Raw genomic sequence first — 25150 nt, 5'->3', positions numbered from 1 at the left:
ACACAGTGTTTCGAAGGTGTCTGCTTCAAACTTTAGTATTGGTGAAATTCAATATCATAATATTTTCCACATATATCACAGTATTTTATGACATTTAAGGTTACAAAATGATGTCTCACAAACCTGACGTAGCTTGTTTTGTTCTGATTCTGATCAAAGTGAACATTATGCAGTACTGTAAACTTTACCCATGTTCAGTTTTTAGTAGCTGTGTCAAAATTAATGCATTAACCCCTTAAATGACCATTGCCCACTAGCTGGCCCAGAAGTTTTTTTACACACTTCTATAACCTGAGAATAGCTCAACTGGTTTGCATTGAGTTCCCTGTAGTTCCTTAATAATAAGCCTTACCCAGCAAACACACAACATTGTCACAACGTTGTCTACTTTCTTGTAAACTCATTATTAAGTAATGTGCTGTGGTGTTAAGACTACCTATTGGCAACTTAGCAAAACTCTATGGAGTTCCATGCACAACATAATGGAACTTATGAAGGATTCTAGGAGGTTGTAACAACATACTGACAAAGTTGCCACTACGTTGTCACAATGTTGTCAGATAACGTTGTCACAGTTTTCTAAGAAATTACATTTCAGTGTTGTGACAACGTTGTGGGCACCAAAACAACTGCTTGTTACACCGTTATCACAATGTAATTGTGTTTGTCAGGTAGTATTTGAAAGGTCTGGGACTTAAAGGGGTTAATAATGCATGAACTTTAATTACGCATTAATAATGCACAGGTAACCCATTGTCCTAAACAGACCCTTTAAACTATCCACAGTTGCACCCTGAAACCATGAATTTGGTTATCACAGAAGAACGTTGAGTCTAACATAATTTACAGGCAAATCACACAGCTGATCCTGCACTGGAGGACAGACTACACTAGACAGAACTATGGGTAAAGTAACAACTCACAAACTAACAGAAGCAACAACAAAGTGGAAAACTCCAGTTCCCTTTTAAACAAGAGGGCTACAATCTCAGAGGAGCTGGAACATGTATATACTGTTGCTCTCACTAAATGTTGGTGACAAAAAATTGAAAACTGTATTACTTTAATGTCCACTGTATCATGTTCAGTTTGAAATACTCAAAATAATATATACATTCTGATTCAGGTTATGTTGGCCACTCATATGGAAAAAAAATCCTTTATTTAGGGTCAAATTAGAGCAAATAATCACTTTAAATCATTTAAATGCTTTAGATTTTATGTATTTTGAATGGTCAAAACAATCTGAAGCAACCAGCAAATACCAATATATTGCAGTTCTAAGGTTGTGTTATCTAATAACTCTACCGAAACTAGAACTCAGTATTGTCGTATGACACTGGGATCCTGTTATAAATGATATATTGCCCAGCACTACCATTAGCATTTAATGCTGTTTGATGTGTCACACCAAGGCCAGAGTACCACCCAGTGGTTAAGCTGGTTTTCCAATACTAAACTGATTAGAACAGACACTTTTAGAAGTGGGTAGTGAAAAAAGTGCGTGCATGTGTGTGTGCGGTGGGGCAGTGGTGTATGGCTAAGGAAGGGTGGAAACACCCTTGGTTCAGCGCGTATATCAGCCATATGACTCTTCCATATCAAAGCAGGCCAAACTGAGCAGACGCACAGAGGCGCATAGCGGCCCCACGGCTCTTCCTCTTTGATACATATTTTTAGAGTCTAGTCAATTTTTCTCGAGCTCAGCACAGCAGACTGCGCCCCATGCCTTCATAAACGGCAATTATGATTAACATTGATGGATTCAGCATACCCACTTTTATTAGTCTACCTAATTACACTGCTCAGAGATTCCACAGATTTCTAACAATTACATTAATGAATTAAAGTATTAAGGGTTAATTATGGCGTCTAACTAGTACACAGACACAGAAATCTATTGTTAGAAAATATAACAGGGAGAAGATAGTGAAGAAGAGACAGATGTAGACAAAGAGCGAGGGAGCAAAATTTGCTGGAGGGCCTTCAATCCTGTCTCATGTGAGAGAAAACTGCAAAACAAGCCACAAAACTCTCTCTGTTTGCAAAGCCCTACATGAGCATGCTCTCTGGGACAGTGCAGTCAGGGCCTCCACTCTTTTCAGCTGCTCCTAAAAAGCAGTGAGCTCAGATGATAATGTGCTTATGTCACTCTGAAGGGTCTAAAGGAGCAGTATTGAAAGAGGACTGTGCTCGATGATGAAGTCAGACTTAATTTCACATACAATTGTCTTTTTCTCTTAATACCAAAGGGCCTATGTTTTATTTAACGCCTACTAATATATTTAAAGCTCTGGTATTTGATGTTCTTCCATAATGTTCATGCACAGCATCCTCTGCCATCTCATTTCCAGTTCCAGCACAAAGTGCTTTGTTACAATACATTCTAAGAACCACAGATGGAATATTACACCATAAAACGCCTTCATTTGCCATCAGACTACCCACTCTTATTCTTAAAAGAGCATGAGCGATTAATTAGAAGCGCTGCCCAGGGGCAGAATGGCTAATATGCATTTATAGTTCGACTTAGCTCTGGTATTTTGTCTCTATTGAGCTCACTAAGACTTCAAATTATGTGAACTCTGCACACACACACATGCACACACTCGCAGCTGTGAGAGCTCAAGGAAGTCCCGTCATCTGCCTCTTTAACTGCACGTCCACCAGAACAGGATGAAGATCAATCTTTCACATACGGGCAGGATATGATGAGAAACCGCACCAAATTAGCTGCAGCCTTCACCTGAGTGAGCTCGCCTGGAACACGCTGACACAAAGCTGCAGTTTTATTTCTTACAATAATACTGAATTCTGATTACAGATATTTAAAGACTAGCACATCAATGTTTCCAAATCTAGTAACTGCACAAACTGCAATTAATTTAATAGTAACCCTGGTGCATTAAAATCCTGGTGCATTAAAATTGTTGTAACAGCACTCCTCAGCAAAAGAGCTCTGAGAAATCACAGAAATTTCCCCTGAGTGTGGTGCTTTGGAGCAGGCTGAGCAGTCGCAGATGTTGCTGAATCACATGGTCTGACAAACATACTTGAATATTTCTTAAAAATCACACTCTGCTACTTTTACACTGAAGCATTGGCTGTGCTGTACGGCACAGTGTAAATCAATGTGAAATGCTAGATATGATAACTGCATTGTGATATTTTGCGCCTATTGTGCAGCCGTACACTCTTAAACAAATGTGCCACAAAGGGTTCTTTGAGTGATACCATTTAAGAACCACTTTGGTTCCCTAAAGAACTAGTATTGTGACTGTGAAGAACCTTTTAAAGGTTAAAGAAACTTCACAACATGCGAAGAGTTCTTTTTAGTTGCGTTACATTACGTGGAGGTTCTTTAAACTTTTCAAAGATTCTTTACACTCATACACCTCATGTCCAAATATGGTTCCCTTAAAAACCTTTCAATGGATGGCTCTTTGGAGAGCCATGTTTGTAAATGAGATTTGTGAGTGTTAAGAACCTTCCTAAAGAACCTTCACATGAAGTAAAGATTCTATACTAGTTTAAGGGTTCTTCCAAGAATGTTTACATTATGTAGAGATTCTTTAAACTTTAAAAAACGTTCTTCATACTCAGGTATTTACAAAGAACAATCCCTTGGAAGGAAATCAAAAGTGGTTCTTCTATGGCATCATGCAAAGAACGCTTTTTGGCTAATGAATTAACTGTTTTGGTAATAAGATGTTTGGGTGTAAAGAACCTTTTTCAAGTTTTAAGAAACATAAAATAATGTAAAGGTTGTACCCCAATTAACTTTTTTTCCAAGAACCATTTGTTCATGCCAGGAACCAGTTAGGAACCTTTCTGTTTAAGAGTGTAGTGTCAACCCTTAGTAAGCCAACACAAAGTCTTGCTCTTCATTGGTACGCTGTGGCCAACAGAAAGGAAAAAAAGAGAAAAAGAGTGACAAAAAAACAGAACAAAGCTGGACAGGGAAGCAGGTCTTCATACAGTATGTCTTAAAGAACCCATTTCTTTGACCATTAATGAAAGAATGGTCTCCATTTGGCCCACCTTGACATCTGATAGGAGGTTATTATTACCATCCACAGTGCTTCTTCTCGGTCAGACCAGGCCCAGTGCTGTAGTTACAGCGACGATAAGTCAAGGGTAAAATGCAGCGGGGATGGGGGGGTGGGGGTTACAGTGGCAGGGGCAGACACACACCATCTTCCATTAAATACACAATCATGCCCTGCCATCGCCAGCTTCAGGCTGAATGTGATGTTTCAGGCCCCAGTGCTAATGCTGGTTGGCAGGGAGAGAGGGGAACACACGCGAGCTTCTCCTCCAGCCTGTGTGTTCTAATGAGGGCAGAGCCTGACTCCATAGCACGCCAGCAGAGATACACACATGGAGGAAAAGCAAAGCACAGAGAGAATCAGTCAGTTTTACCAGTGCACTCACCCTCCAGCAACACAGTGGGTCACTCCCAAACACAAAGATGCTCCAGGCCAAAAATATGGACACTGATGCAGCACAACACATTAACTGATGTCTACTTCACACAAAGACATTTTTATAAAATATTTCATTGGTTTGCAAAAAAAGATTTCTACTCTACTAATCCACTCATAAATATGCACAAAAAGAGGGAGTCCTAACAACCACACAAGGCCTGGTAGACCACCAAAACTCTCCCCATCAGATAAACAGTACTTAAAGCTTTCGTCTTTGAGAAACAGAAGAAAATCAAGCCCCAATCAACTCCACAGCACAGCTCAACACTATGGGTCTGAAAGGATGTGTAGCTGCCCAGAAGTTGTTACTGAGAAAAGGAGATTTGCAAATCAAACAAAGAAGCTGCTGGTGTTCTCAGAACAATGAACTGACCATCCAAAAGTCCAGGCCTCAACATCACTGAATGAGTTTTGGATTACATGGATATTGAGAATCAGAAAATGCAACCAACTTCTAAGACTGAACTTTGGAGGTGTGGAAGAATTGTACTTTTTTCTTTTTTCTTACTTGTACTAAATCACAGTTTGACCGGAAATTAAATAAATAAAGGGTCTCTGACTTTTACACAGCACTGTACTCTTATTCTAGACAACAGGACAGTCAGGTGGACAATGAATAGATCTGTAGGACAATCAAAACTAATGAAGAATCAGTTAGTTGCACACTAACACTATAGACATTTAATAAACCCTCTTGTGCTATATTAATAAACATATTACATATATCAGCTATCTCTTGATCTCTTGATCTATGACATACTCAACTACCCTAAGGAGTATGTAAACACAGTGCAGTATTATATGAATGAAAAGCAAATGCTGGCTGATGATCTGACAGAGATAATAAAGAAATAATGAAAGAAGGAAACCACTAAAGAAGGAAACTGACCAACAGACTATTAGCTATGCTTATCTACAGTAAAAAAATTTAATTGAAAAACAAAACAAGAAAGTATGCTGTATGCTTCCAATTATATCTGGAGATGGGTTCGTGGAAAGCCTGTGCCCCACTGAACTCAAAACGGAACTAAATTTAGACCAAAACTATGGACGCTCATGTCTGTGACTGTGCCGTGGGCCATGCAAGAGAGACAAGCAGTCAATTACAAAAGCATCAGGCCCATTTATTTACTGTAGTGCCATGCACACTCAGCTACGAGTAATGGACCGAATACAGGCAGAGAGTAGGGGGGAGGTCAACCAGAGGTAAGAGCCAGAGTGGAGAGAGGGAGAGAGGGACAGAGAGAGAGGTTACTGGTTAATGAATGAGACTGGGAATAGCCCTTAGGCACTGGGCGTTGGGTGGGTTATGGCATCCACCTCCACTCTTCTCCACTTGCTTTCACTCATTAATTCACTCGCTCAATCACTTCCTCCTTTCCTTCCTTTTTTCTCTGCTTCTACACCCTTTGAATGGATGATCGAGGAAGGCTGGAGGCGGCTGGCGCTGGCTACTTCTGATCTTTTAGCATCATGATCTTCTCTCTGTTCCTTCCACGCCCAGCTGAAAACTTTTCTCTTTTCTCAATATTTTCATTTTCCACCTCACATCTGTTGCCAATGACACTTTATTTGTTTTTATTGTTGTTGTTGCTGCTGTTACAAACCAACAACAGCAAAGGGCGCTACATAAATTAAACATAGAATTATTCATTATTATTATTATGACAAGCACCATGGGACTAATTCAATTAACGTACTTGCATGTCTCTTCTTACATCCCCATTACCCCTCCTTCATCCCTCCATCCACACCCCTCCCTCTGGGATCATTCATTTACTGAGGGTGGACAGGGAAGGCCACACTCTTTCTGACCAGGTCAGCACCATAACTCATATGCATGGGACAAGTCTGAAAGTGGATCTAGTGAGTGGGGAAACACGCATACCCACACAATACGCATGTAAACATAAGCGCATAACCTTCAGATGTTTGCTTATTTTTGATAGAGAGAAAGAGGAAGACAGAACAAAGGGGAACTCTAAACTCTCCCACATTTGTTTCGGTGTCCAGCAATGTGATGGATGGCCTTTTCCTTTGTACGTGCACATCATTACCGTTACTCTCTCTCTCTCTCTCGATCTTTCTCTTTCCCTCCCTCCCTCCCTCTCTGGCTCTCTGTTCATCTTTTTCTCTGTAATGGGGAATGCGTCCAGCTTTCCGAATTGCAGTGAAGAGCGTTCATGCTGAGTGAACCAGGTGCCAAGCGCTGCCTCTCTTCCGCTGCAACTGGTGTGGCCTGCGCAGTGTGTATGCGTGTGGATGTATATGTGTGTGTGCATGTACGGTATCTTAGTGTGCCACAGTTTGATCAAAATGTTGGTGCCAAAGATGGTGCCAAAGTTTGGAGGGCAAACTGACCTCACTGTTCACAAACCCACACAGGCTCTGCCAACTTGGAGCCTTCTTGACTGATAATGAGCCTAGCCCTCTCAGCATGACTAGCAGACCTACCAGAGAGGAGAAAAAAGGAGGTGAGAGGAGAAAGCAGGAGGTGAAAGGAGAGGAGAAAACAACAGGGAAGAGGAGAGGTGAAAATAAGAGGTAAAGGGAAATGAGAGGAGAAAATAAGAGAGGAGAAAGGAGGAGAAAATGAGGTAATAGGAGAAGAGAGGAGAAAATAGGAGAAGAGAGGAGAAAATAGGACAGGAGAGGAGATGAGAAAATAAAATGTATGAGAGAGGAGCGGAGAGGAGAGGAGAGGAGAGAGAAGAGGGCAAATAAGATAAAGGGAGGGGAGGAGAGAAGAAAAGAGGAGGGGAGAAAAAAGTAAAAAGAGCAGAGAGGAAAAGAGAGGAGAGGACAAAAAAGAAATAAAAGTAGAGGAGAGGAGAAAAGAGGTAAAGGGAGAGTAGAGGAAAAAATAAGAGGTAAAGGGAGAGTAGGGGAAAAAATAGGAAAGGAAAGGAAAGGAAAGGAAAGGAAAGGAAAGGAACTAGAGAGGAGACAATGCGTAGAAAGTAAAGAGGGTGGAGAAGAGAAGAGAAGGAGCAGAGAGGAGAGGAGAGGAGAGAGGAGAGGAGAAAGCAGGAGGCCAACAGGCTTGACTCAATGCCAACAATGTGACGCTATCGGAAAATACTAGCGTCCCACCATGGTGCTGACTTTAATGCAGTTAAATTTACAGCTTGCGTGACAGTCATTGTTGAACTGCAAAAATTATAGCGTGAGAAAAAAGCCACCGCTTACATACACAATCCTGCGCAAAAAGAAAACACGCAGTGCGCTGCTGAAAGAAAAGATCAAGAGGAGAGCAAATGAAGGGCCTGTGAGGGGCTGCAGCGGAGATCCTTGGACTCCATCAGAGAGAAAGCCCCAGGACCATCCATCACTGTCTGCCCGCAGCCGTCAGACTTCGCGTCCAAATGAGGGTGGGGAAAACAGAGATGGACAACCCAGAGCAGCAAAGAGTGGGTGAAAACGAGGAGAGAAAGAAAGAGAGGGAGAGAGGAGAGGAGATATTCTTCTAGACCCACCGCAAACAAACTCACTAGTTGGATTTGTCTACAAAATAAACCCCCTCCATCCCCAGTGTGAGGCCTGAGTAGAGTGAAGTCATGTCAAACCCCAGCCAGAGCCAGACCCTGAGCTCGAGAGCTTTGGGGCTTTACTCGGGCCTGGGTTGGGACCTCATCAATCAAAAGGCAAAGGGCCATTTGCAAACCTGACAGCAAACTAAACAAGGCCAGCACGCACTGACATGACGCATTAGAGCTCTAAAAGGGGCGCATCAATTAAAGTCGCGCCCATAGGGCCCCTCTGAGCCTGTGGAGGGGCGGAGGGCGTTAAGCACCAGGGCGTTCTGGGCCTTTTTAGCCAATCTAGCAGGCACCCAATGCCCCGGCTGCTCACGAGTGGTAATTACAGTTCATTCATTTTGTCCTTTGTTGTTGTTATTATTGAAAGGCCACAAAAAACAAGCTCCATGTTTGAGGCTGTGTGTTGGAAGCTGACTGGAGAAGAAAAACCTGTTGCTAATAAGGCTTCGTTTCATATCCAGATGAGCTTTCGGGCTCGAGCGCAGCCGGCTTCTGGAAAAGAACGTGGAATTAAAGTACAGCTTTAACGTCAACAGCCTTCTTCATCTGCAAAATAGGAGAGAGAAAGAGGGCCTGGTGAAGAGCTAATCCTGAACCTACAGATCCAGACTTAAGTTCAGAGATTAGCTTGTTGTTCTTTCATCATGTCATTCCGTAAAGCTCTTCTTGAGGAGACTGAGAGGGATTGGAAATTAAATGAGCGGCAGGAATCTCTCAGCTGGGCCGGCTTTAAGCCCGGGACGGGAAACGGCCACATTGAGAAGTTTGTTCTGGGCGGAAAGCTTGAAGAGCTCTGGGTGGCCTGTGCCAAAAAAGCTGCCTAGAAGCTCTGGCATTTCTTTAGCTAGCTTAGTAGAGTTTTCAGGAGAAGATTTGCGACTGTCTGCTGTGCCACCGGAGCAGAGCGGATTTGTATCCTGTTTTATCAGCGACTGTTCTAACCTTAAATTTACCAGCATCCTCCTGTTCATTTCATTCCTTCATTATGCACATCTCAAATTAATTCCCAACTCTCTGTTTCTCTACTTCTTTTCCACTTTCTGCTCAGTTCTCTCCTTCAATTTTGCCCTCCACCTGCTCCATCACTCGTTTCACCTGCAGCAGTTTTATGCCCTAAATTGTTCCCTCCTTTATCAACTCCATTTTTTCCACAAATATTCTCTGTCTCTAACACTTTCCACTTTTCCTTATCCACACGTTCCCCCCACCCCACACCCTCGCCTCTCCTTCCTCTTCTCCGGCTTACAGATCCGTTCATGCTGAGCAGTGAAGTGGCAGGGAGAGAGAGCGAGAAAGAGAGAGAGGGACAGACAGAGAGAGAGAGAACGCATGAATCAAGCCAGTGACAGAGCAGCAGGGTGGACGGCAGATGTCGCAGACAGAGAGAGCTTTTCAATCAGCCTGTCCTTCCAACACACGGCCAAGGTGAAGCACTTCACCGGTAGCTACCCCCTCATCCACACACACACACACACACACACACAGTGCACTTTAATCCCTCTCATTAACCAGATGACTTTAGAACCTCTGACTCAGTGTCACACTTGAAGGTGAGATGGGTGAGGAGGAGGGGGTGCAGGGATGTGAATCTCACTTGATTTAATGCATCATGAAATCTTACATTTCCTCATGATCCAATTCAGTTTTTCAGAATGATTCAGAATTACTTTTAAAAAAATGCTTAATATGAATGTAACTTTTCTTTTTTATTGATTTATTTATTTAAGCTCACATTACATTTGTAACAAATCATTTTCATGTATAAGCTTGAGGCCATTTTATGGTGAGTAAAGTTAAGTGTCCCAGTTTTATTTATTTATTTATTTTTTTGTATTATTGTGCTACTTGTTCTTCAGTACAAGCCAATGATTAAATACATCAAACGTAATTCAACATTTTTACCATTTCATTATTTCAAACAATGTCATGTGCTTAACTTTGTGACTGATTTAACTTAAAAGATCTGGTTTCTTCTACATTGCTTAATTTTTTGAAACTATAGCCTTTAAACATTGTGTCATTCATCCCCACGTTGGAGCTGCACAACATGAATTTAGTCATAAATGCACTAATTCCAGGTTCTTCTATTGTAACAAGCCTGACATCGTAACAATAAGAGAACTCTTTTTGGTGCTGCATAGAACCCAATGTCAAAAAAGGTTACATATAGAACCATCTACAGCACATTCTCCATCAGTCTGAAGAACCCTTTCATGATGCAAAGAACCTGTGAATCACGGAAAGGGATCTTTCAATGTTCATGGTTCTACATAGAACCATTTTTTTTGCTAAAGGACTCTTGAAGAACCATCATTTTTGAATGTGTATATAGAACCACATTTTAAGTAGACTCTTTAAAAAACATATATAACTGATTCTCCATCATTAAGAAGAGCCATTTAACCATGCAAAGCACCATGTATGCATTCAAATGGTTGTACGATTTACCATGGCTATAATTATATAACCATTGGCTTTACTAAAGAACCAATAAAGAACCACTTTTTAAAGGTGTGCTTGTACTTATATTGTTGAATATTATTGATAATAAGTAAGTATTGAACTGCTACCTTCAGACTGAGGCATTTTCACATACAGAGTGAGAGAGAGAGTAAGAGGGAGGGAGAGAGGGAGAGGGAGAGAGAGAGAAAGAGAGAGAGTGAGAGGGAGAGAGAGAGGGGATTGTACGTGCCCTTTTCACTTCAACAGAACACATGACTTCCCACAAAACAACACTGTGTGCAGGTCTAGTTGGGGGACTTCCCCTGCTCAGCTGTTTTTGTGTGTTAGCGAGTTCAAGAGTGTGTGTGTGTGTGTGTGTGCGTGTGTGTGTGTGCATATGTGTTGCAAAACACTGCAGCCAGAATTCACTGAGACACACAGCATAAATCTGATTTGGGACCAATGGAGAGAAATAAACAGCTTCCAAACACTCCAAATTGCCCAGAGCCCTGCCAAACGTCCACAACGTAATGGGCTGCTTTCGTCCCACACAATCGAATTTAAGCCACCCAACACTTCAGCTTCACGCCGCGCGCTGCCTGTTATCGGAACAAACAACTCTGGCCGTTCTTCGGGAGGCCACATTCAGCCACTGCACCTGTTTTAGACCTGTTAAACAGGACAGAAGCCGCTCCACTGGCCCTGCCAGCCGCTGTGGAACAGGCTGGCCAGTCATGCCACTGTGTTTGATCTCTCAGCCTGCCAAAGGCTTCTCTGACACTTTCGCATAAGCAGACACAGAGCTTATGTTCACTAACACAGGGCTATAAGTATCCGGAACAGTCTGTGTCAGTCCAGTCCTCCTCCGCGGGCCCCGAGGTCAGAGCATTCCCTGTTTTTAAAAAGCCCCGTCAGCGCCAGATGAAAGAGGTGCACTGCATTCCTCCCTTCTTTATGTCCACCCTCCATGACAACGGCTGATGAACGAGCATGCCGTCCGGCTTTCTCCATGTTTGCCGGGGCTGCTGAAGGGCATGAGAGGGGAAAGCAGAAGGTGCGTGATATATTGTTTGTTAATCATTATCTTGAAATTGGCCTTTGCAATACTGATAGCACCAAGGGCTAAAAATGTAAATGATCCCTTTAAAATAATCACACATATTTTCATTATGTGCTGTGAGTAGTGCGGGGCACTAGTGATAGAAATCAATATCTCAATACTTTTTGACCGAATTAATAAAGTTAACCCCTTATCCAGGGGGTCACAGAGTTTTACGGCACTCCTCAGCCTTGGTGCCACTCAGTGGGGGAGAAGAGACACATAGGCCCCCTGCTCTGTAGGAGCTCACACAAACAGTGCATAAAGAATCTACCTTGGGGTTTAAAGTGCTATGGGACACCAAAGGAAATACTTATCACTTACACCTCTCTTCTTGTTCAGACACACATACGTATTTACATACATATGTCCTATATGTATTAGCAAGGTATATATATCTATACATACTAATATGTTCTATATGTATTATATGTAATAGAGACTTTGACTAATAATAAGGACTTTACAAATTCAGGACCATTTTGTTGGTTATTGGTCGGTTACCCCTATTTTTCTTTGGTTGCAGAACTACCATCTTTGTCTTTAACATGCATAACAACACACACACACACACACACACACACACACACACACACACACAGATACACATGCATGCAAACTAAACCCTCAAATACTCTCTTAACAGCTGATTCAGATCCATAGCAGGGGGTCTTTACCCTACAGCTGAATAAAACAGCAACCTGTGGCCTGAATCTCATTCAGCGTGCTCAGTCTACATTTACCAGGCCTGCGTAAATCAAAGCTGCACTATAGTAAGAGCAGCTCCTCTGCTTACCAGCTGCACCTCCAGCCTCCACTCCTCCACTACAGCGCTCCAACCCTGTTACAGGATGTGCATTGTGCGTTAGCCCAGAGGAGAGTGTTTGCTTTCCCAGCGGGGTGTGTGCTGCTCTGCAGGCCAAGCCAGCGGGACAGCGAGGAGGCAGAGTCTTGGGGACAGGGGAGAGGCTGCACTCTGAGGCCTAGGGTTTCTGCTGAGCCACAGGGGGCTCGAGCACTTCTGAAACACTGAGAGGCCCAGCAGCATTTGATGACTTCTCCCAGGCCTACAATGGGCTTTTCTTAACCATGCATTCCCTGAATATTACTGCTGCAAACTACACTCTCTCTCCCACAGACATACACAACTGAAAGCTCTGTTGACAGTTCTGTGTTCTCAGACGAGCAAACAACCAAATGAATCGAGCTCTGAAGAACAGAATTTTCACCCCATTTCTTTCTTTACTGTTTCCCAGAGTTGTTTAACCTGATTTCTGTAGCATACAGTTGACTTCCACAGACAGTAATGTTCTGAAAATAAACCTGTTGACTTAAAGGGCCCATTTCATGGAAAACCTAACTTTCATGACTTCTTTTTTAATATAAGAGTTTGATGTAGTATGGAAACATTATTAAAGTTTTAAAAACATCTCATTCACTTCCCAGTGCATACAGCCTATTTATGGAAATCATGCTGCAAAAGCATTGTTTTGAACTGACTTTGTGATGTCAAAGAATACAGCAAATTTACATATAATCTACCTATTCAACCTACAGACTGTTTCAGACTGTTTTATGAGTGAAGCACAATAAAGTCATAAAGGCACAGTAACCTAACCAACCTCACACAGTCATCTAAAGTGGACCTACTTGGATTTGGGCCCTTGGAAAGTCACTCGTCATAGAAGGCAGCAGATAAGCACCTGCCCATTGACTTCTATTATTATCCATGTTTCCAGTCAGAGGGTTTTCTGTTCTTATAATAAGTATAGTAGACATATCAAAACTATTGTTCATGGTAACTGACCAGATGCTCCAGTTGCAGCATTCAGAGATTAGGTTAAAGAATGCTGGAGTACTCCTTTGAAAGCAGGTATCTAACAGTCTGAAAAGAACGTGTTATGTTTGTGTTTGGTCAGCAAATCTGAAAGCATCAATGATTCATGACGCTGTCAGAGGGGATCTCCTATCTTGCAGAATGCTGCTTTGACACAGCATACGCAAAAAAGAAACTACAACCACACAGCATGCCAAGCGCAGAGCCTTAGAGAAACTCAGCCAGCTTTAAGAGACGCGCTGCGTGTGCCAAGAGGTATTTCTGAGTCCAACACCGAACGCCTCGATCTGACAGAAGCAGCAAAGCTGTCTCCCATATTCTCTGAACGCTCAAGCTAGCGCTGTTCTACTGTTTGCATTCAAACTAGGCCCTTCTGGGGGGAAAACAAAGTTTTAGCAGTTTTAGCAATGTACAGACGCTCACAAGCATATGAGTGTGCGTGTTTATAGACTTCTCCAGCAGACAACTCTCAGAAGAGGGAGAGCTGAACACACGCAGAGCTCCTAGAAGCAACTCAGAAGAAACCTGCTCGCCCTGGTAGAAGTGTGGGAGGCAGTGAAAGGACTCTAGTTCAAATATTTGTCTTGACAGGGTCAGCTTTCTCCTAAGACTTCATGGGCGTGCAACCTGAAAGCCTTTAGAAAAGACGAGAAATGCAAACACAGTCCAAAAAAGCCCATCCTTGAAAACCACTTAGGGCCTTATCTAGTCATGGAGTTCACGCTCTTTCTTCTTCTATTTCTCCTCTTTCTCTCTTAGTCTCATATTTCTTACCAATGCACACATTATAAAGCAGTGGCTTTTTTCCACCAGCAGCTTCTTGTTTGCTTTGTTGATAGCGGACATGTCAGGAACATGGAGAACATGTGTGCTCCATTTGCTGCTAATTAGATTGCCAGTGGCTCACTGAAGCGGCCTCTGTAGCTTCCATCTGATAAGGAGGCCATTTCGGACATCAACAGTTTCCATCATGCAAGGGCCCTTAATGTGTGTCCAGCAAGAGTTGAGAAAACACTCCCTAATCTGCAGACACCAGACCCTCCAAACAGATGTCCATCTCCACTCTAAATCAAATTAGCAGAAAACATATATCTCCGCCTGTGCCTCTGCTAAGTTTGCACCAGTCACAAAGAGGGGAAAAATGAAGCAAATTCAAAGCTTATGTCGGTCCTCCACAGCTACTACAAATGACGGCTTAAGGAGGAAAGATTATCAAGAGGAACTGAAACACAATTATATTTTGGTCTCGCCTTGAGATTGAAATGTAAACCTCAGATTGTTTGAGGACGGCAGAAGGTGCTCTAGAATAGCCAGGGGTTCGAATTCTCCTCTTCTTCACTGAAAATCATGGTCAGGGCAAGTTTTGGGCACTGCGGTGAGCTGATTAGATTTCACAAATGTCTTTTCAGGTTAGCTGTTAGAATATCCTTTAATACTGTGGTTTACAATCCGTGACCGCTCAAACGGGCAAATTGCACGCTGGCCTACCTCCAAGCATAATAAGGGTACTTGGCAGTGGGGCATGTAAAGTAATATCTTCAATATCCACTGACAAATGAAGGAGCAATAAACAAAATAATGCGCACCCATTTTAAGCCAGGATATAGAAAAGTATCACATTTGGTAACACAGGAAATGTACAAATTCATGCAATGGTTTGCAGCGAACGGCCTGAAATGGCTTAAGGCATTGTGTTAAACTGCGAAAAAAAGATGCCTTATTTCCCCCAAACTGAGCTGGGGAATGTATTTCTTTTTCTGCTTACAGCCTCGGGCACTAATTCTTTCACTCAGCATTTTTAAACAGAGGAAACTCGTTCCTAGATAATTTCATTAGGGGCCAAGCACGGTGTGCTCACCATGTGTCCATCCACATCTACTCAATCTACATGAGTAGCTCCCATTTGAAGACTGTGTGAGGGAATGGTGGGGTGGTGGGGGGGGTTAGTCTCTGGGTAGAGAAACCTGAGCCTCCAGAAGAAACTGACCCCTTTTGTGCAGACAGCACTGGGTCATCTGAAGCTGTAAATCTCAGTGGGTTTACAGGGCTGTAAAGAGGTAAAGATCCTGATAAACGGAGCCACTAATACGAGACTTTCTGTGAACACAAAAGGGCTCGGGGCGGAAGACTATCTGGGTGGAGAGGATAGTGTAACAGAGACATGCACACGGCGACAGTCCACCGACAACATTCTCCAGACCCTCTGGCACAAACAAAGGAAGCAGACGGGCCAGAGCAGAGAAAGAGAGAGAGAGAGAGAGAGAGAGAGAGAGAGAGAGAGAGAGAAAGAGAGAGCGAGAGATGCATCAACTCACATTACAGATAGTGTTCAGATAATCCACCCCACACCAAACTGCACAACAGGTCAACTCCTGAATCACAGTGTCATTCCAGAAATCGACTAGTCTGTATCTGCCAAGCTCAAAACCTCTTTTCAAGCAGCTTTTCCACAGCTGACCTAATGGCACCTAAAAGTGCATATTAACAGTAAAAAGTGAACGCACTCATTCAACACCTCGTCCTAAATCCGGGTTAATACTAAGAGCCAAGCACCATGAAGCACGACTGTGGCCCGAGCCCGGCTGAACGGAGGGTTTCAGCGTTGGTGCGCTAGGAGGCGCTCGTGCACGCGGGAACGGCAACTCACTTGCACTCGCGGTCCTCCAGGTCGAAGTGAGGGTTGAAGTTGATGAGGATCCGCTGGTGGGCTCCCGGCGCCGTGATCACCCACACACACTTCTGCGAAGGGTAGTATGAGACTGGGTAGCCGGGGGAGGTCAGGTAGTTGGCGCTCGTGATCCTGATGTTCTCGCCACATTTATCTGCAGTGACAGCGCACGCGACACACACACACACACACACGGAACAAATGGGAGCTGGTGAGAGAGCACGTGGGGGAAAATATAACAAAACTCTCCCTATTTAGAGGCTGGCTCGCGCGTACAGTTAGTCAGACGAATAAAAAAAAGTTGGGGAAGTTACAGTCCACGCGCTAGAAGTTTTACAAAGAGTGACTTTTGGCTCGCGCGTCTTTTCCTTTCTTTTGGGACTCGATGTCGATTTTTGTATATTATTAGTTCTATAATCAGGGCGCTGTTTATACATCATGATGAAGCGTAATTCTTTTTTTATTTCTCACATTTCTTACAGGATCAGGGTTAATCGAGCCCAGAGCACCTTCAACTACAGTACTACACTGTACAATAAAGGTTCTGTGCGGGTACTTTTTTTGTTCACCATAGCACAAATAATGTAAATGTGCCTTCAAACATACGACAGCGGTTTTAAGTTTCAGTTGTGAACCTTAAATAGGTTCTCCCAATGGAAAAGTTCATATTTGTATCTTTTCATAACCTAATGTTTTAAAACACAACAATAAAATAAAAAGCCTGGAGATGAGACGGGGCATGTGGAGTCAGTACAACTTAGAAAATATAATTTCAGTTATGTTTCCTGACTAAAGGTACTGAGATGTACCCTTGATGGTACCACCCCAGTGACCAGAGGGGTACTGCCCCAGTGATAGTTTAGGACCTTTATTTCTGAACTCGCACAGACCCCTCGAACTTAATCAGAGAGTTTGTGAGGGCGGACAGACAGGTTTACACTCTAAACAATAAAAAACATTCAAAAAATCTCATCACCAGTTCACACTGGCTCTTCACTCGATCCAGAATTTTATAATCATATACCATTGTTTATTTTTTTTGTTTTTTTTCTAACATGCGAGGTGAATATTTACCTGTTATTGATAGAGAGCTTCGGTTTGTTAAATTATTTATTAACAATACTAAAAACTAAAACAGCACGTTTCTCTGCCTGATTTCACTTCTACATTCACCTCACTGAACTTTTTTCATTTCCGTTTTGCACAGTAAGCGTCCTCAACAATATCTACATTTTAACCCTAATGTGAAGAATAAAGTTAGAAGATAAATCCACTCAGCAGAACCAGCTCCGCTCATGTAAGCGCGGGAAAACGATCATTTTTAACTAATAAAATCCCACTTTTAAAAGCAGCGCGTGCGTTTTACGGAGAAGCGAGCAAATACAACCTCATGAATAACGTTTACAAATGAAAAGCTGTTGTGTGGGTGTTAAAAAAGCAGGTCTAGTGGTTTGAGAATGTTTTTTACTGTTTTTTTAAGCTAGTCAGTCTGACAACTAGCACTTTTTAAAACACGTGCTAACATTTTAAGCCTCCGAGTTTATCACAGATGAGAAATATAGGACATACTTTATGACATTAAACCCACAGTGTCAGCCCGGCGCTGTATTTCTCTGTCTGTCTGTGGTCGAGCAGGTGGTCAGAGCTGGCCTGAGCCTGAACACGGACTTTCTCCTACTATTAGTGTCTTATTCTCCAGTGTCTCATTCGAATTGTCCATTCCACCTTAAATAGTACAGCAGTTACATTCTGGCGCCCATAGCGTTTAAGGTGGAACGAGAAATTCGAGCTTCCCCTTTCTTAATAATCCCCCTTACCCGCCCGCTGTAGATGCTCTGAAGGGAGAAGTGTGCAGCGTACTCACCGTTTTTGAAAGCCCTCACGATCACCAAGACTCCCGGTAAGAGCACCAGCGCTAATCCACAACAACGCATCCTCGGTTCGCTTACGGCGAGTCAGAGCTGGACCAAACACTGTCCCCAAAAACGAAAAAAACAAAAACAAAAATCTCCCAGTGGTAAATATTCCTCTTCACTCTTCGCCGTTTTAGACGAGACCAAAAAAGAGTAAAAAAAAAAATTACAAAAATAAAAACTCCCCTTTCCACAGGGGTCGTGAGTATGAGCGCAGCGCGTGCGTGTGTTTCAGGTTTCTCTCATTTCTTTCTCATCCTGCCGTTCAGCTCCTCTCTGCCTTCGCTCCATCCAGCCGAGCTCCTCTCTCCAGCGTCGGGGCTGCCATGTCCCTCACACACACATACACACTCACACACACGCACTCACACAGCCTGGTGAGGAAATAAACACACACACAAACACACACAGATAAAACAAAATAAGTCTCGATCCGACTCCGTTTAATCCTCCACAGTAGAACCAGAGAGAGAGACAGAGTGAGAGAGAGAGGGGGAGTGTGAGAGAGCAGGAGGGAGATGAAGCTCCACCGCGCTCCTGTTGGAGAATGAGTGTGTGAGAGAGTGAGCGCTGTTTAAGACTCGCGGTGCGGCAGCAGAGACAGAGACAGACAGAGATGTAGTGAAAATTCAGCAGAGAGCGGAGACTTAAACAGAGAGACCCCCCCCCAAACAAAACCAGACCCCCCCAACAAAACTACTGCACTCACTCACACCCAGCCCCAGCCCCATTACACTCTCACTACAGACCCTCTCTCTCTCTCTCTCTCTCTCTCTCTCTTTCACACACACACACACACACACACACACTCGCTCTCCGTTACCTCGCTTCTTTTTATGTTTCTTCTCTCTCTCTCTCTTGTTCTTCTGTCCTCTCTCTATCACTTTCCTTCCTCTCTCTCTCTCTCTCTCTTTTCCTTCTTTCTCCTCCTTCTCTCTCTTGCTTTTTTCGCTTTTTCTCTCTCTCCCCAGTTCTTTCTGTTTATATCCTCCTTTCCTTTTCATTCGCTTATATGTCTCTCTCTCCCTCTCTCTCTTTCTTACTCTCTCACAAACACTCACTCGCTCTCCGCTTACCTCGCTTCTCTTTCTGTTTCTTCTCTCTCTCTCTCTCTCTCTACTTGTTCTTCTGGCCTCTCTATCACTTTCCCTCGTGTCCCTCTCACTCTTTCCCATATCTTTCTGTCTCTCTCTCTCTCTCTCTCTCTCTCTCTCAGTTCCCTCTGTTTATCTCCTCTTCTCCTCTTTCCATCTGTTCGCTTCTGCCTCCGTTTATCACTATTTCCATCTTCTCTCTCTCTCTCTCTCTCTCTCTCTCTCTCTCTCTCTCTCTCTCGACGCTGTTTTCGTGCCAACAGTCTTGACCACCGCGCGTGCGAGAGAAATTTCGCTGCCAGCTATGAAAGCTAATCCCTCCGGCTCGGCCGAAGACTTTTTAACGCAGTGATGGTCGGATTACACGCAAACAGTGAGGAGAGAGTGACACACCGCCGACTGCGCGGCCGAGCCCGGGCAGCAGAGGCTGTGAGGAGCAGCGCACCGCTCGTGTTTGTGTGTGTAGAAGCGGCGGTGAGCGCTGGTCAGTGTGAGGGTGACGGAGTGAGCAGCGTGTCCGGAGTGTCCGGGAGTTTCTGCCTCGTTTAAAAGAGGTTCTGTATTGAAAGCGCGAGAGGGAGCTACTGTTGAAACGCGTGCAGACAGCAGATTGTTTGGCTGCAGTTTTAAAGCTAACGTATCACGTGCGTTTGCATTGACGGTTAGTCGTAAAGGCGACGCGTCAGGAGCACATCTCAGACTCGGGATACAGCTATTCAGACTCGATTAGATTAATCGACGCGCGAGCACGTTTCCCTCCTCGCTACGTCCCTCCTGCACTTTCACCCCATCACATCACTGCATGTGAACGCGAAGCTGCTGGACGCCACAAAAACATTCATCAGCGCTCACCGCTGAATTATGTCCACAACAAAGTGCCAGTAAATCACTCCACACTTGCCTTCTAAATCCAGAGAATAAATCCAGTGAGGAGGTTCTGCTGCCTCTGTGATGAAGGCTGTATAATCCACAGCGCTCCGCGTGCTGAGTGGCGCTCTTCCGCGAGAGCACGCGCTGCTCCAGCATCAGACTGAGCAGTGCCAGGTGTCTCTTCCCACGACCACTCAGTCTTTATCAACTTCGTACACATCCATCAGTGGAGGGTCGGTGGGCTCTGCCCAGCCCAGCCCAGCTCAGAGAGAGAGAGAGAGAGAGAGAGAGAGAGAGAGAGATCAGTTCACTGCTGACTGAGACAAATATAAGAATATTAGCGTCCTCACTGGTATGAAGATGCTAGAATTGGACACGACCAACACTTGCTGCTATTATTATTATTATTATTATTGCAATCAGGCTTTTTCTACAAGTGAGTTGTGAGAATGAGATTCACATCTGTTGTCTGTAGCTAGGCTGTCTCGCCCCACCTGTAATACAACAGGTCACGCCCACTTATGCTATAATTGGCTAACCGTAATCCCGCATGCGCTGGGGTTGGCTAGTAGTTCATTCTGAGAAACAGTCCGCCCAATGGGAGGGATTACGACTAGCCAATCACAGCTCAGCAAGCTTGATAAGGCCAGCCAATGGCAGCGCGGGGGGCGTGTCTGGTTGGAATGCGGGTGGGGAAAAAACGGACGCTCGTCTGTTGCGCTTCTCTAATGACTCTGCGATGTTGAACGGGATGGTAGTGTGTATTAAATGAGGACTCACAATCCGAGCGAATCGTAAACAGTTATTTTAACTATTTCCACGTGACATGACGTTAAAAAGTCGTAGCCGATTTTCTGTAAAATGCTGCAGTTGCTGCTGTTCAGCAGGCTGGATAGAGGAGGAGGGATAATGTGGCGCTGGTCGGTGTTCAGCCTTGCATTTGCTAACTGTCTGCCGAGCAGTGAGCTGGGACTGACAAATCAATGAAGTGGACGGCATCTCAGTCCAGACAGCAGCGGAGCGCGTGCGTGTCTGAACCTGTAAATGCACATTGTTTGCGTACTTACAGCCCAAATCATCAGCACCCCGAGCTGGTTTTTAGTTTTATACTCTCCTTAAGCGACAGACGGTAGAGTAACAGCTCAACTTCTCCACACCGCCAGCAGAGAGAGAGAGGGAGAGGGAGGGAGGGAGAGAGAGAGGGAGAGAGAGAGAGAGAGAGAGAGAGAGGTTCCTCCTGCAGGTGGAGTTCTGCTCGAGTGGACAGACAGGGTCAGTCTGCGCTCCCTGGACTGAGATTCCTGTAGTAATCACACACAGTACAGCGATCGACTAGATTTTCAACAAAGTACAAAACATTACAAACACATTTTATTAAAAATGATGCTATTTCCCACTTAGTCTTCTAAAATATGTGGACTGTGTTTAAAAAGGACTGTGACTTCTATATGGTTCAACCAATGATACAGAGCGTCGCTGTCCAACAAAAAAAACCCCAAGTATCTACAAAATAGTAACTTTACAGAAGAAGGCAAAACACTCTTACCTTTCAGTGTAAGTTAATGTAAAGAGGTTTTATTTCTCGTGATTTTAGAACATTTCTATTGGTCCATTCATGATGACATTTTCATACAACGTAAAAGACTACAGGTGTGTTGAAATGATGTAGAAAAATAAAGATCAACAAAAATGGAGATACATGGTTTCCTTTGGACAGCAATGAGATGTAAATACCTCTGAATTAAAGCTGTCTGTCCACACAATAAGCTCATAGGCTTCATTTTAAATCCCACTGCGCTGAAGTACAAAACCAAACCAACAACAGCAACAACAACCTCACCACCCAATTAGCTGTTCACTGTACTGTTTAATAATTACAATAAAGTCACCCACATACTTTTTTATTCTCACAGATCTAAGAATACTAGATGTACATGTTTGTTTGTTTACATCAACACTATTTATAATAGTCTCAATTCATTCATTCATTCATTCATTCATTCAATGAATTAAGAAATATTGCTGCAATTAACGAATGAACATGTTTACATTTACAGCATTTAACAGATGCTTTTATCCAGAGCAACTTGCAAAAGTGCTATGTTGACTACTCTGAGAATATATCCTAGCTAGAACATATAGATTGGAGTCCAAACTACCACTGAGCTCAGACACTGCCAGAAAAACTAGTGCTGATACCTAGAAAGAAAGATATAAAATACAAACATAAGACATAACATAAGTGCAATAAAACACATTTCAATTAGTGCTAGATTAGTGTTAATCTGCAAAGAGATTCATTTGGTGTTTGAAGACAGAGAGGGAGTCAAATTCATTCACTTACTTGTTTAATGAATGAAGAAATGTCTGCTTTCTTTCTTTCTTTCTTTTTCTTTCTTTCTTTCTTTCTTTCTTTCATCCATTCATTCAATCTTCTTCTTTCTTGTACTACAAAAACATTGCTAAATTTTTAAAAAATGTGCTAAAACATATCATTTACTCCCCAGTCATACAGCCCATATATGAGAATTAAGCTGTGAAAACACTGAGCCTCATTCACAGTCATTCTTAAGAATTTTCTTCTTAAAACCCACTCATTCAGTTTTTATGAAGATTGACATTCAGCAATGTTTTCTTATATAAGATTTGTTCTTATGTAAGAACAGAATCAGCACAAAGCGAACAAAGGTGTGAACAGTTCTGTGGTTTAAGAACACGTTATGAATCTGATGTAGACTTTTTCTTAGGACCTTACTCAAGAACACATTAAAAAAAAAAAACCTTAGGAAGAGATTGGTGAATAAGGACCACTGAACTGAATTCATTGTTTCTGTGATGTCATAAAAACGAGCACATTTACACATATCTGCTTATTCAGGATACAGTAGCTCCACCAATTCACACTGAAATTATAAGGAGTATTTCAGCTCAGACTGCTTTTTGAATGAAGCACAATACAGGACAGCCAATCAGAACAGAGCTTATTTACATGTATCAATCTTTAGGGTGCAATAACAAAAACAGCCTGTTTCATTCTAAGCGATGGAAAATGGTCATGTAAAAATGAATTATGACTGTTATTGGTACATAAAGCCGCACTAACGTTATAAATAGACCTCAGGGGGGAAAATAAATAGAAGAAAAAAATGTGAGATATGGATCCTTTAATTAATTAATTCTTTCATTTAATGAATGAGGAAATATCTGTTTAGATTCACTCACTCACTCACTCACTCATGCTTACATTTGTCCATTCATTCACTCACTCACTCGTTCATTTAAGAAATTAAGAAATATTTGCTTACATTTCTTCTTTTCTTTCTTCCTTCCTTCACATATTCAGTTTAATGAATGAATGAAGCAGATATTCCTTAAATGTTTGAGTGAATGACAGAATTAATTGTCCACCTTCTTTAATCTAGAATGAAGGACAGTTATTCTAAAAGCCTCCCTCTGTGAGCTTGTGGTGCTAATCACTGTCATGAAAAGTGCTTATCAGGGATTTATGTGAAGAAAGAGTTTCTGGTCCATGGTTGATGTTTCACTGGGGTATCTGACCTCTCGGGTTATCAGTTACTGTCTCTACATGCGGCCAGTCCATGTCGCTGACCTTTGTGTTTCTGCACAGAGGAAATACAAAAGCTTTAGTCAGCAGTCAGCATGTGCTCATCAGGGACTTGTCTGTGGAACTCAAAAGACATGATGATCAGATCTACCTCTGTTGTGCCTGCTTTTCAAAGGCCTGTTTTCAATTTACAACTGGCTGGGCAGATGCTCCTCTCAGAGAATGTAAAATACACTGAAAGGGGGGCAAAAACATGACCCCATAAATCACAAAGGATAAAACTTCAATCAGGATAAAACTCAGACTTCACACAAATGACGAGCCAGGCCCACCACACGCATTTACTTTGATGTGATTGGGAAGAGCACTTCAATTTAAAAGTCTCCATCGCAACCCAGTAATGAAATGTTTCCTGAACAAAGGAACACATCAGTTTATGACCAATCACTATTGGTAATTACACTCATTTTGCAGATAGAACGTTAAAGAGAGAGAGAGAGGGAGAAAGAGAGAGGGAGAGAGAGTTGGTATAGGCTTTTCCATCAGGGTCTGGTAGTAGAGTGATGTCTCTTGAGGGTAATATGAACCTGGAACAATAGGACCGAGTAATTTCACAAGGTCTACCGCAGCCATATCTGAAATGACGGTGATTGTGCAGGAACAATGCGCAGCCCATTTAAAGGATTTGTTCCTGCGTATCCTGAGTAATCTTTAATACATTCCTGCGGAATAATTAGCTGCGAACAAAAGCGCTTCGTGCCACTGAGAGCCGCCCTGTTGATTTTGTTAATTCGCCTTTTCTTTCATTTCGCAAAGTGACCACGCAAAAAGCAAAGCAGATGTTAATTCATTTAACGCAAACCTTCCATATAAAATCACATTTATTTATTAATTAACTGCATGGCAGTGTTCCTCTTTAAAACATCTATGTCCATGTTCCAGACATCCAGAGTGACTCAATAAAAGTCATATTTCCAGCTTCTCCAAAATGAGAGGGTGGTGGAAGCCAGTCTTGAGCTCATGTTTAAATTACCGAGGCTGAACGGTAGATGGTTTGTTTATTTTTGAGATTTCAGACCATTATTGCTAATAAAACAGTATTTACCATGGAGAGCCTTTAATGTCCGTGAACATCTTGGTTTAAATGACATCATACGAAAGCTAATATATATGAGTGACAGGTACTATGGACCATCATGGAAAATGGCAATATCTCAAAGATTGGCTTGTGTGTTTCCATAAATGTACAGAATTCCCTCTAATCATGCTGTAAATCTCACAGTTATTTATACAGCGCCACAAGCTGCTCGCTGGTTCGCAGCACTCTTTATTTGCCACAGAACATCATCCTTATTTGCAGGACATATTTTTTTCCAATGTGCTTTCAGCTGATCAGGCTTCTACCAACAGTCATGTTAAAGAAAATGTTTTTTCCCAGCAGCGCTGTCAGCTTGTGCATTTTTGAACCTGTACATGATGAAGTCATATAAATACAATTCTTCTCCAAATAGACAACTAATAATAAAAGATATAGGACAAGATGGACATTTATCATGTTTGATGTTTTGCAGCTTGGTGGTTAATTAGCTGGAACCAGAATGGGATTGGAACATCAGTGCTCTGTTTTAAAGGACTG

At 42.8% G+C, this 25150-nt stretch overlaps 1 protein-coding gene and 1 long non-coding RNA gene across 5 annotated transcripts in view; both read right to left on the bottom strand.

Annotated features, from left to right (window-relative positions):
• Positions 1 to 19080, bottom strand: part of nrp1a (neuropilin 1a) — an 81972-nt gene extending 62892 nt beyond the window's left edge. For 2 of the 4 annotated variants that reach the window (XM_036582780.1, XM_036582802.1), the window contains exons 1-2: positions 17937 to 18639; positions 16052 to 16226 (exon numbers count right to left, since the gene is read on the bottom strand). In XM_036582780.1, the coding sequence (XP_036438673.1) occupies positions 16052 to 16226; positions 17937 to 18006 (245 nt within the window). In that variant the 5' untranslated portion in view covers positions 18007 to 18639. Of the gene's footprint in view, positions 1 to 16051; positions 16227 to 17936; positions 18640 to 18808; positions 18849 to 19061 lie in introns of those variants that run through there. The other 2 variants (XM_036582795.1, XM_036582787.1) reach the window with 2 other exon arrangements.
• Positions 19081 to 19984: 904 nt separating this feature from the next.
• Positions 19985 to 23488, bottom strand: LOC118816282. Its single transcript, XR_005007856.1, has 3 exons — positions 23255 to 23488; positions 22294 to 22397; positions 19985 to 21250 (listed from the first exon to the last, which is right to left on the bottom strand). It is a non-coding gene; the product is annotated as an uncharacterized LOC118816282 (long non-coding RNA).
• Positions 23489 to 25150: the final 1662 nt, after the last annotated feature.

This window comes from Colossoma macropomum, unplaced genomic scaffold (genome assembly GCF_904425465.1).
Source record: "Colossoma macropomum unplaced genomic scaffold, Colossoma_macropomum, whole genome shotgun sequence".
NCBI classification, from domain to species: Eukaryota; Metazoa; Chordata; class Actinopteri; order Characiformes; family Serrasalmidae; genus Colossoma; species Colossoma macropomum.
Note: the sequence above shows the minus strand (reverse complement) of the source record. Positions and strands in the feature narration are given on the sequence as shown.